Source organism: Gymnoscopelus braueri, assembly GCF_963280865.1.
Source record: "Gymnoscopelus braueri genome assembly, chromosome: 13".
NCBI classification, from domain to species: Eukaryota; Metazoa; Chordata; class Actinopteri; order Myctophiformes; family Myctophidae; genus Gymnoscopelus; species Gymnoscopelus braueri.
In genome coordinates, this window is record NC_137615.1 from 51835780 (window position 1) to 51848326 (window position 12547).

Consider the following 12547-nt stretch of genomic DNA (forward strand, 5'->3'; position numbering starts at 1 on the left):
GCCTCAAATTCACGGACGAACACATCATACTCTTCGTAGTGGGCTGGCAGTCGAAGAGTTTGAAAACACGTGGAGGACATCGGGAGAGCGGACGTAGACAGGCCAGGCAGGGCGACGGCAGACTGAGAGGTAGACGGGCCAGGCAGGCTGAAAGCAGACTGAGAGGTAGACGGGCCAGGCAGGCTGAAAGCAGACTGAGAGGTAGACGGGCCAGGCAGGCTGAAAGCAGACTGAGAGGTAGACGGGCCAGGCAGGCTGAAAGCAGACTGAGAGGTAGACAGGCCAGGCAGGACGACGGCATACTGAGAGGTAGACAGGCCAGGCAGGGCGACAGCAGGCTGAGAGGTAGACAGGCCAGGCAGGGCGACAGCAGACGGAGAGGTAGACAGGCCAGGCAGGGCGACAGCAGACCGAGAGTTAGACAGGCCAGGCAGGGCGACAGCAGACTGAGAGGTAGACAGGCCAGGCAGGCTGACGGCAGACCGAGAGGTAGACGGGCCAGATGGGATGACCTCATCGTCAGAATCCAGGTTGACGATTTGTGGACTGGGTGACCTGTAAAGATCGGTCAGATATTTATTTCATGAATTTCCCAAATTAACTTGAAATCTCTCTGTACCATTACATCAGTAACCGTACTTAAGACATATCTACAGTGGTGGATATTTTACTTAGTAAAAGTAGCAATACCATTGTAGCAATACCACAGTGTAGTAATACTGTTACAAATGAAACTCCTGCATTCAAAAATAAACCAAAAGTACAAAAGTATTGGCATCAAAATATTCTGTACTCAGTATGCAGAATGTCTTAAGTCAGAAGTTTCATAAGTTTTCAAAATGTTAAACTATTTCGAAAACAGCAGATTTAATTAAGTATAGCAGATATGCAGGTTCACAATGTGTCGATGAATGACAGGGTACAAAACATTTACCCACACTACCTTATGTCTCCCGTTTCACATAACCTTGCAGACATTGACAGAGCAAAGTTGAGGTAGAATTATTTATTAAATTCCGCACATTCAAACAGTCAGTGCATTTTTGTAGTGCAAGTTCACTATCAGGTCGCTCAATGGACCCCTTAACAGACAACGTCACATTGATATGAACCAGTATGCGCTCAATGAAACCCATTCTGTCAGGTCTCGCTAGGACGCGCCTCACCAGCCAACACAAAAGAGGGGGTTGGGGTGTGCTGAAACCAGCGCACCCCAAAACAGGTTGAGAATTGATTGCGTGAAACAATCACCTGTGCATCCAGTCTCAATGTTGGTAAACAAACAATTGGTCTATAGTGCAATTTAACAGGAACAAGGAAAAAAAACTAATTTGACAACGTATAAAAAAAATAAGTGCAAAGTTTTGAACAGTAGTCCAAACTAACAACAGCAAAATCCCTTTCTGTAATTAGTGAGGAGTTTCACTAAGGGAAAATATGAACAGTGCAATTGTATAGTAGCAGCTTAACCCTGGCTAATAAGCCTCAATACAATATAATTGTATAATGTACTTTTACTCCACTACATCTCAGAGGCAAATATTGAACTTTTACTCCACTACAATTATTTGAAAACTTAAGTTACAAGTTAGTTTGCAGATATAAATCATTACATTATAAAACACATTAACCACGTTAGCCCCATTTTATACCTAGGCTATTTGAAAATGGAACATTTTAGTACTTTTAGTACTTTAGGTACTTTAAGTACCTATAACACCACCAGTACAAATACTTTTGTACTTTTTCTCCAGTAAATTTGAATTCCAGACTTTTACTTGTAACAGAGTACTTCTACCTTGCAGTATCTCCACCACTGGCGCATAGTCACGCCCTACGCCATTCCAAAGCCAGTGTCACTGGTGCCGATACAGGCCTCAAATTCACGGACGAACACATCATACTCTTCGTAGTGGGCTGGCAGTCGAAGAGTTTGAAAACACGTGGAGGACATCGGGAGAGCCCCGTGGACCACTTGCACCACCAGCTCATCCATCTTGTCGTTCGTTGATTCCCACGCAATCCAGAACTTGAGCAGCGCCTTCAGCTTTTCAGAGGAAGCTATAATTTAGGTGAAAAAGGAATACCAAGAATTAACACAAGATTGATAGTTTATCTACAAGCTCACAATGTATCACGATGTGTTTGGGAGATCTGCTATCTTTACCATTTTTGAAAGAGGTCAGGTTTTGTTTTACATTGAATGTTCTAAATGTAAATACAGGAAGGAGAGCACTGATATAAAAAAAATTTACTTCATAATTTGTACTTTTAAGCATTTATTTCACCACTGCCAGGTAACTACACAACACAGACCTACCACTACCAAAGTGTCAATGTGCACTAACCATGATCACATCCATCCCTTTAAAATTGTAGCAATGACTGAAAATAGACCCTTTGTCAAATCAGTTTACAAATGCCGTCTCCCATTTTCACTTTGATTATAGCATTCAGGTCCACTACTGCTCCTAATAACTTATAATGATTACCACTTTCGATGTATGTCCGGAGGTACCCTGCCACTCTGCACTTCTCATCCAGAGTGCACTGGGCGTCGTAGTCATCAGCAGTCTCATCTAGGACTGGCCACACTATGTTTTCGATGATAAACTGCAAAAAGAGAAGTTTTGTCTTTAACCACATGTCACATCGCAATGTGCAGTTATGTCACACTGTTGTGCACCGCATTTGAAACTAATGCTAGTGGTTAATTCGACTGTTGCAGTCTCTGGTGTTCCCCCAAACAGAACGTGCACAATAGCCGGACTAATTCCGGACACACAGGGTCCACCATGCAAGAAAGAATGGCCCATCATCCTCCCTAAATGAAACCAAAAAGTATAGCAATTTTAATAATTTAACCCAAATTTGCTTGCCATTAAAATGACTAGTGTCATCCATCTTATTTATTATAGTCTACAAAAAGATAAAAACCCACTACTTTTTTTCTAGTGGGGTCTGATAATAACTGGTTTTACTCCTGGCCACTGTTTATGTGTCAAATTGTCCATGAGCAATACACTTAACCCATAACTGCAAGAATTACACTGGTCCTATCCTTTAACTGAAAATGGCCATTTGACAATTGAACATAGACCCTTTTAATAATTTGGCATCAACCTACCAGCAACGAAGAACATGTCGCTCTCTATAAGCCTCTCTGAATTGCATGGCACCAAATGATCGGTCTCACCGTCAAAGAGCCTTGTAACAGCCTTGTGACCTGCACAGAAAACAACCACTTAAACCCTTCATACATTATAGTACAGTAACACTTAGTTGTCTGCTATGGACATGGTCTGATTGTTTCCCCCGACACCAAATCTCACTGAAAATAGCTCATCTACAAGTGCCAACACGTTGTGGCTTGTAGATCTGCTATTTTATGTAGATCTGCCATTTTATGTGAATGTTCCCCCCAGAATAGCGATGCTAGGGTTAAAGTCATGAATTTAAAAAAAGGCCAGGTGAATGACTGTTAATATGCATTGCTAACACTAGTTACATTTTTTTTATAATGGCCTAATCATTTTGAATAATCGAAAGAACCATAAACGCATGAAATTAACAGAAATTTTACATTTTCTTATTTAACAATTTAAGTATAAAAAGATGAAATTACCACAATTATTAGTTTGTAACATGATTGTGAGTGGTGTGCACTGTGCGGACACAAAGCAGATTTTTTTTCAACAGCCATTCAGTACAACTTTGCAGTCTCAACAACTATTCAGTCAACATACCTAAGTTCAAGTGGAAGCCATTCTGCAAAAGTTTAATGGTTCTGGAGAAGAAGAAGCGCATGACTCCTTCACCTCGATCGCCTATATGGAAAAGCAAAATGTCAGGCAACTTTCTTTAGAAAGTTATGATTTCTCAAGACATTAACATTTGACATACTGTACCTTCCAGTCTGCACTTAATAGGGCGTGCCCAGTTCTCCTTGACAGCCTTATAAGTTGACATAAGCGAGGCCTCTTGCTCCTCTACGTCGTCTCCCAAGTCCATTCTGAGAACAAGGAACCTTTCATTTTCATTGTCGGACAGCAACCACGTCTTAAAGAGCATCGCAGCTCTACAGCTGTCAGGTTCCACCTTCCACTCTAAGTAGATGCAGAAATACATAGCAAATAAAGACCAGTGAAAACAACAGATTTCTAAAACTCACATTTCAAATTAAGTCTTTACCAATTCATACTGTATACCCGTGGTTATACCTGGGGAGAAGAGACTCTCAAGAAATGCCCTTGAGTCACTCGAGCCAGACAGAGCAGAGGCGGACGTAGACAGGCCAGGCAGGGCGACGGCAGACTGAGAGGTAGACGGGCCAGGCAGGCTGAAAGCAGACTGAGAGGTAGACGGGCCAGGCAGGCTGAAAGCAGACTGAGAGGTAGACGGGCCAGGCAGGCTGAAAGCAGACTGAGAGGTAGACGGGCCAGGCAGGCTGAAAGCAGACTGAGAGGTAGACAGGCCAGGCAGGACGACGGCATACTGAGAGGTAGACAGGCCAGGCAGGGCGACAGCAGGCTGAGAGGTAGACAGGCCAGGCAGGGCGACAGCAGGCGGAGAGGTAGACAGGCCAGGCAGGGCGACAGCAGACCGAGAGTTAGACAGGCCAGGCAGGGCGACAGCAGACTGAGAGGTAGACAGGCCAGGCAGGCTGACGGCAGACCGAGAGGTAGACGGGCCAGATGGGATGACCTCATCGTCAGAATCCAGGTTGACGATTTGTGGACTGGGTGACCTGTAAAGATCGGTCAGATATTTATTTCATGAATTTCCCAAATTAACTTGAAATCTCTCTGTACCATTACATCAGTAACCGTACTTAAGACATATCTACAGTGGTGGATATTTTACTTAGTAAAAGTAGCAATACCATTGTAGCAATACCACAGTGTAGTAATACTGTTACAAATGAAACTCCTGCATTCAAAAATAAACCAAAAGTACAAAAGTATTGGCATCAAAATATTCTGTACTCAGTATGCAGAATGTCTTAAGTCAGAAGTTTCATAAGTTTTCAAAATGTTAAACTATTTCGAAAACAGCAGATTTAATTAAGTATAGCAGATATGCAGGTTCACAATGTGTCGATGAATGACAGGGTACAAAACAAAGTATTGGCCATACCGTCGGCCTGGCGGAGACAATGATAAAACATGAACAGAGAAGGTGCTTCTGTGGCCTACGGGCAGTGTGCACAATCGACAGTCTAATAGACTACTGGAGCAATGCTGTTGAATTTTTATTCTGAAGTGCAAAAACAAAAGTGTAAGAACGATCAAAGATAAGGACAATGCCTACCCTGTGCATTTTTGCACATGGCTCTTCATGTTGTTGAATGGGAAGTGCTGGTTACACCACAGACACCTTGTTAGGGGTCCAGCTTGTGAGGGAGAGGTAAGGGCACGGGTCTACATGAGAGAAAACATTTCACAATGTTAAGTATAAAGCATTTATCAAGGTCAATTACAAAGACATTTTAAATATTAGGTAATGCATCAATAAAACACTTATTGACACGTACCGCAAAATCTATGCTTTTCTGCAAAGGCCTGACATACAGTGTGGCCTGCCCGATGCCAGTTGAAGGGTTGCGCAGGTGCTGCACAGTGTACCCCTGTTCAGGGCTCTGGATCACACAAAGGTCCCTACTTCTAGTAGTCCCTGTGATTCTGAGAAGTTCGAATCCCCCCGTCTCTCTCAGGGGAGGATATGCGGACTCCATTTCAGAACGGAAGTGGGCCGCGTCACTCTCATCGCCTATTAAAAAAAAGGGGGGGGGACAGAACAGAACAGTCGCAATGTTAAACTTATTAGACAGTAAACCAAATCAAGACCTTTAAAATCTCCAAGTGTGGTCCAGAAACCACCAGGGGTCCTTGGGGGGTTCCAGGGGTCCCCATTTCAATCTTTGAGTTACAGACCTTTAAGGGTACACTTTGTTGACTCAGAGAACAAATGGCAACGTTGATATGCATTTAGCCACAGATCCAGACAATATTTTGTGCAACAGACTTGTCAGAACAGATATTGTGCTAAGGACTACCATAAGAGAGGATTTGTGTTACATCTTCAAAACTACTCAATTACAAGAACTAAAGGAAAATGGCACTATATGCTCATAACACAAGACCTTTTCATGCTCATGACTGGGAAAGTATCTGTCATTTTTACATTTATATAGCAACATATGTTTATCAGAAAAGTTATACCTTTTCATGCTCATGACTGGGAAAGTATCTGTCATTTTTAGATTTATATAGCAACAAATATGTTTTTCAGAAAAGTTAGGATTCCAAACAGTGGTTTAGAACCACCGTTTAGAACCAGTAGTTTTCAAAAATAGCTGTTATACAAACTCGCAGAGCATCACATCGTGCCACAAGCGCTGCCATTTTGGGGGGAATTAAAAAAACGCATATCTTCTCATCTGGGGTCCCTGTCACAAAACATTTTCAGATGGGGGTCCGTGGCCAAATGCATATCAATTTGGGGTCCTTGGTATGAAAATGTTTGAGACCTCAAGACTTAATGGGTTAAACAGTTCATCTTGTTGTGGATTGATTGATGTAGTTTATTTAGTAAGACATGAGAATAGTACATGACAGTACATGGAAGTACAAATTCACAATACAAGGTCTACTAAACTGGAACTCTCATTAAGCACTAAGCTTGTTTAAGATGAGAAACCCATGCACACAAATCATGATGAAATATAAGAGGCAGATAGATAGGTAGGGATAGGGTTTTACACTCCTTTACTCCTTTTGGTAGGGCATTCCACATTTTTGATGAATAGCATGAGAACTAGTTCATTCCCTTAGTTGAGCCAAATCTGGGTTGAACATGATTTGTGGAGCTGCCTCTGGTGTTATGATCATGGACTGCATTAACATTTTGGAAGTATTTTGACAAATACAGGGGGATCCCAATGTTGTGGTGTATCTTGAAGACCAGGCCCATAGCAAGTTGCTGTACTCTGTCCTCAACCCTAAGCCATCCAATCCTAGCAAAATGAGCAGGGGTTAGATGGGTTTTGTGATTGAGGCCAAGAAGTAGCCTTACAAGTTTTTGGGGATGTTTGGAGCCTTGTTTTTAAGGCCTTGGAGGTGTTGTGATACCATGAAGTGCATGCATAATCATAATGACCTTGAATGAGGGCCCCTGCAAGAATTTTCAGAGTATTCTTACTGACTAGACGATCAATCCTCCACAAAAAGCGTGTTGTTTGGTTGACATTTTTGATCCCTGGAAACCCCCCCAAGGGTCCCCCCAGACCCTAAGTGTTTTGGAGTATAGACAAAGTACAAGTTTACCTTGAAAAACAGCCTCTTTTCTCCAAGTCCCGCAGTGGTCAGCTCCATCTTTTCGTACTTTGGTGGGACCGTGTCGCTGAGGTGGTCACTAAGGCACACAAACGTGTGGGTATACCGGGCTCTTTTGGCAGCTGGGGGTAGGAGGGAGGTAGAGCGTGGAGGAAATCGCCGAGGAGGAGCTGGAGGACGCCTGTGTCCATAGGCAGTGAACAGGCCGGCCACTTCAGCTTTAGAATAAAAACAAGAATGACAAGCATTAGACATTACATATGTGATCATTTATAGGTTACGTTATCCACTCTTTGTAAAGTCAAAAACTCAAAGTTCATATTGATGGGGAAAATGTAAGTTAATAATAGAAGTTACTTGGAGGAACAAAAAGGCATTACATTTAGTTTGACTCGGTTCCACAGATACATATTGTGAGGCGTTGTGAGCTTGTAGATCTGCCATTTTCAAAATATTTACCTCTTTCTTATATTATATAGTTTATTGATTACTTTTGACGCAGTAATGGTCTATTTTCTTAGGGTATTAAAAGGGTCTTAAAGTCCTTAAATTGTAACTTCACTGTCATTTGGCCCAAAAATATAAAAAGGCACTCATTTTGTCTCATCATTTCAAGAACTTTCACTACAGAGCATTTTTTTTTTTTAGACGGGAAAACCCCGGCAGGTTTCTCATCTGCTTAACAACCTGAGTCCATGAAAATACGTGCTGGAGCACGGTGGAACAGTTTAAAAAGAGTTGCAATAGTCTAGCCGGCTTGTGATAAAAGCGTGGTTAAGCACTGCATCTCTCAGATTAAAAAAAGGTCTTACTTTAGCCATGTTTCTTAAATGAAGAAAGGCTGTTCTTGTGACCTTGTTAAAATGGGAATTATAATTTAGGTCACAGGCTAAGATCACACCTGTGACCTGTCTAGCCAGAGATCCAAGCATTGACTGTAATTTTGTCTCTCTCAGATTTGGGGCCGGTGAGGAGAATCTCAGTTTCTCTCGTTAAGTTTTAAAAAGTTATACACGTCTAAATATGGATGTCATTAAGGCAAGAAGTGAGATCACTCAGGGCATTCGGGTTGTCTGGTGAGACGGATATATGCAGCTGGGTATCATCTACCTGCTATCTGCTGGTAGTTGACAAACGATAATATACAGTAATATCATATATACAAGAGTAGTAATAAAAGGTAACGAATTTGACCACCTTTCTGTGCCAAAACTGCGTCCAGTAAGATCCTTCAGGTGTTGTGCCTGTGTGTCTTCTACGCAGTAGTCTGACAGGTACATGGGTATCCCTGTTTTCTCGCGTATCTTGAAGACCAGGCCTATTACAAGTTGCTTTACTCTGTCCTCTACCCTGAGTCATCCCACCCTAGCATAATGAGCAGGGAGGGCAGACATCTGCCCTCTTCATCTCCATTCACTGGTCAAGTGGAATAGCAGCATTTTGGGCACAGTATAAGTAACAATACTGGCTATGGGCAGTTTCCTGGGACAGGGCTGGTGGCACTAGCTGCATTTAGAATTTTTCTACCATTCGGGCTGCCTAAGGCCCTTGGACAGGTCAACCAGCTGAGCTCCCTGATCTTACTTTGACTAGAGTCTATCTTGATGAACTGAACCCCCTTGTGTTTTTGGGGTTATGGATGTTACAAAGTTTTACAACTTTAGGGATACTGATGAACCTAAGACACAACGTGTCATGCTCTCCACACCTGGTGTCAATTCAGGTTTCCTTGAATACTTGAAGCGCTCTGTTGTTTTTCCGCACCTGGTTTGGCCAGTTTCTTTCCTCAGTCCCACCAAGTACTCTGCCAGCCTATCCACTCTGTCCATCCCTGGGATACTGCACACTTCCACAGCCTGGTAAATATAAGATACATCAAATCAAATTCAAAAACACAATATCACAATCAGAAAATGGCACATCTGTCAGTGTAAAAAAATACTTACCAGCTGCTGCTCAGATGCTGCTTGGATCACCCCAGGTAGCCCATCGGGAACAGTAGCTGTAGCAGTGGAAACAGTGGTGAGGGTGGGGTGTAGAGGAAGGAAGTAGGCTGAAATGGTGACGAGGGGGAGTGGGTATACAATAAAAAGAGGCGGGGGGGGGGGGTTATACAATAAAACATACAATTCACAACATTATGCAAGTTAAACAGATGATGGATCCTGTGACAAAACCCTTACCACCAACTGTTGCTCAACTGCTACTGGGGTGATGGCTGGGGTGTTGTAGCTGTGGAGAGAGGGTCTGGGAGGGTGGTAGTGTGTGGAAGGGCAGAGGCTGTGCTGCTGGTGCCAGCTGTTGAGCCAGTGGGTATGGCGGTGTGCTTAAATTAAATCATAGATATAATACTATAAAATAATGTTGACATGCAGAGGCTTCAGAAGGGCAGATGGTCTGGGAGATTAAGAGCACAGTTTATAAATAAAATACTATTACAGCAAGTACAACAGACAAGATAATGCCAACTTATCTTTATGAAATGAATATAGTTACCAACACATGCAAAGAATAACAATGCATATTATAAAATCAAAGGCAAGATCTGTCATTCTTATGTTACCTAGTTTGCATGCTTTCCAGCCAAACATAAGTTTGTGGTGTCACTGAAGATGACACAGGGACTGAGCTGGATGGCTCCACTTCACAGCAAAGAAAATGTAATGTAATAATACAGAATACAACATGCCATAATAGTGTGGGTACACGGAGAGACAGGGTGGCAGAGTGTAGAAGAATGTGTTTCGCTACGGTCAACGTTTAGCAAATAAGTTGTTGCATTATTTCTTTACCTCTCTTTCTCTCTCTGTGCAGCATTCAAGCAACTTTTCCCTTTCTAATAAACGCCGAAGACACTAATAGATAAAAACGAACGGTAAATATATTAACCAAACAAACAAAGACATGGGGCAAAAAATAGTAAATAAAAAAATAACAACTTAAAGCAGTTAAAACGGTCGCGGAATACAACGTGGGTTATTCATAGAGTTAAAAATAAGGAGTTATTATTATGTTTACCATAGACGCGGAAGTGAGCTCTGCTCAGCCGGGCTCCTTGTCCAATGGGCTTCCATCATAGGCTTCCATACGTAATCAGCTTCTCAACGATCTGTTGCTTTGGTCTGAATGAGTGTCAAATTTAGACCCCGCCCATGATCCCGCCCCGTTCCTGTTGATTGACAGGCGATGTCAAACCATGATTCGGTAAATGGAAGCCATTCTTTTGAAAAAGCCATGATTATGTAAAGTCAGCATGAAATAAAAAACACAATGATATATATAACACAATTAAATAAATAAAAACTCTATGAAATAACTAAAGACACAATGATATAAATAAAAAGCACAATTAAATGAAAAATACAATGAAATAAATAAATACATTTATTTATTTGATTGTATTTTTTATTTATTTCATTGCGTTTTATATATATTTCATTATGGTATTTGTTATAACATTTTTTGGACCAATGTACCTTATGAAATAGCTAAAAGTGGCAACATGTAATATATATAGGTTGACATTAAAAGTCACAATGAAATAAATAAAAAACGCAATAAAATAAAAAACATTACACAATAAATAAATACATTTATTTATTTAATTGTATTTTTATTTATATCATAGTGTTTTTTATCTAATTCATTGTGGATTTTATTTTTTAATTTTTGGACCTATGGACTTGATTAAATAGCTAAAAGTGGCATCATGTAATATATATAGGTCAACATTAAAAGTCACAATGAAATAAATAAGAACCACGAAGAAATAAATAGAAAACCCAATGATATAAAATAAATTACACAATAAATAAATACATTTATTTATTTCATTGTGTTTCTTATTTATTTAATTGTATTTTGTATTTATATCATTGTGTGTATTATTTATTTCATTGTGGTATTTATTTTTTAATTTTTGGACCTATGGACTTCCATAGTGGAATGAAGATGTCTGGTATTTCCACTGAACGACTGGAGGTGATCTGCTCAGGTAACACAAACAATGACAATAATCTTTACAATATCTTATATCTGTCTGTCTGTCTGTCTGTCTGTCTGTCTGTCTGTCTGTCTGCTCATCTGTGTGTGTGTGTGTGTGTGTGTGTGTGTGTGTGTGTGTGTGTGTGTGTGTGTGTGTGTGTGTGTGTGTGTGTGTGTGTGTGTGTGTGTGTGTGTGTGTGTGTGTGTGTGTGTGTGTGTGTGTGTGTGTGTGTGTGTGTGTGTGTGTGTGTGTGTTGTTGCCCGGGTGCAGTTGTTTGCAATGAATCGAGATCTTCGTCTGGCAAGAGCCAAAAAGATAGCTTATGGTACCGACACTTCAGGAGCCTCCAGATGGCGCTAGGCCCCATAACAGTCAGGCAGGGTCCAGCTCTGCAGCTCAGGGGCCTTCAGATGCTCCAACAGAGGAAGAAATATGGATTTTCTTTTCATTAGAAAGAGAACGAGAGCGAGAGAGGGAGGACAGAGAAGGAGAAAGGGAAGAAAGGATGGAATTGGGCGCTAGGATCAGAGATAGGATCAGAGATGCTGTGATTATTATTGATAGTGATAGGAAGAGATTGTGGGCACAGAAGGGGACATACAGTCAGAAGAGCAGCAAGGTTCAAATGAGGGGGAAAGGGAGGTGGAGTTAGAACAGGGTCCAGAGGCGGATGGCCCAACACCCCAACAGGAGCAGCTGATAAGGTTGATGTCGCAACGACCACAATCACCAGGCTGCGTTATCGCTAGGCTGGTCTACGTGCCTACCACACCGGAGTGGGGGAATTCGCCTACCCCTCCATCCTCGCCGGACAGTCCATAGGAGAGTAAGTTGGCGATGAGGGAGATCAGAGCCTTCCTCCACCATATTGTTGCATATGCTTTTGTATTGATGCTTTTGTGCTTGAACTGTGTTATTGTCCACATCTAGAATAAGTGATGAAGAACTAAGTAGTAGGAAGGTACATAAAAGCCTTTGTCTGTTTCATGCTGGAACGCAAGGGGTTAAAATTGAGACTTAAATAAATGCTGCAGTGTGTCAGTGAGAATGACGAAAGAGGTTAGCTGTGAGAGAAACAGCTAGAAAAGAGGAATTGCTCTTAAAGGAGAGGAAACCACAAAAGCTGGGCGAGGAGCCAAAAAGCAGTGCAAATGTAGAGTAGAAATACTCGACTATTTTTACTCTACTCTCTAGAAGAATAAAAATACTTAAAGACAGTAAAAGTTAA

The 12547-nt window shown here is 41.6% G+C and overlaps 1 protein-coding gene across 1 annotated transcript; it reads right to left on the reverse strand.

Moving 5' to 3' along the window:
* Window positions 1–8287: 8287 nt before the first annotated feature.
* On the reverse strand, window positions 8288–9978 carry LOC308098243 (uncharacterized protein). The gene is made up of 3 exons (XM_080446526.1): window positions 9898–9978; window positions 9281–9387; window positions 8288–9190 (listed from the first exon to the last, which is right to left on the reverse strand). Exons 1-3 carry the CDS (start codon window positions 9923–9925, stop codon window positions 8987–8989), a joined length of 339 nt encoding a protein of 112 aa, XP_080302652.1. The 5' UTR covers window positions 9926–9978; the 3' UTR covers window positions 8288–8986.
* Between the last annotated feature and the right edge of the window lie 2569 nt (window positions 9979–12547).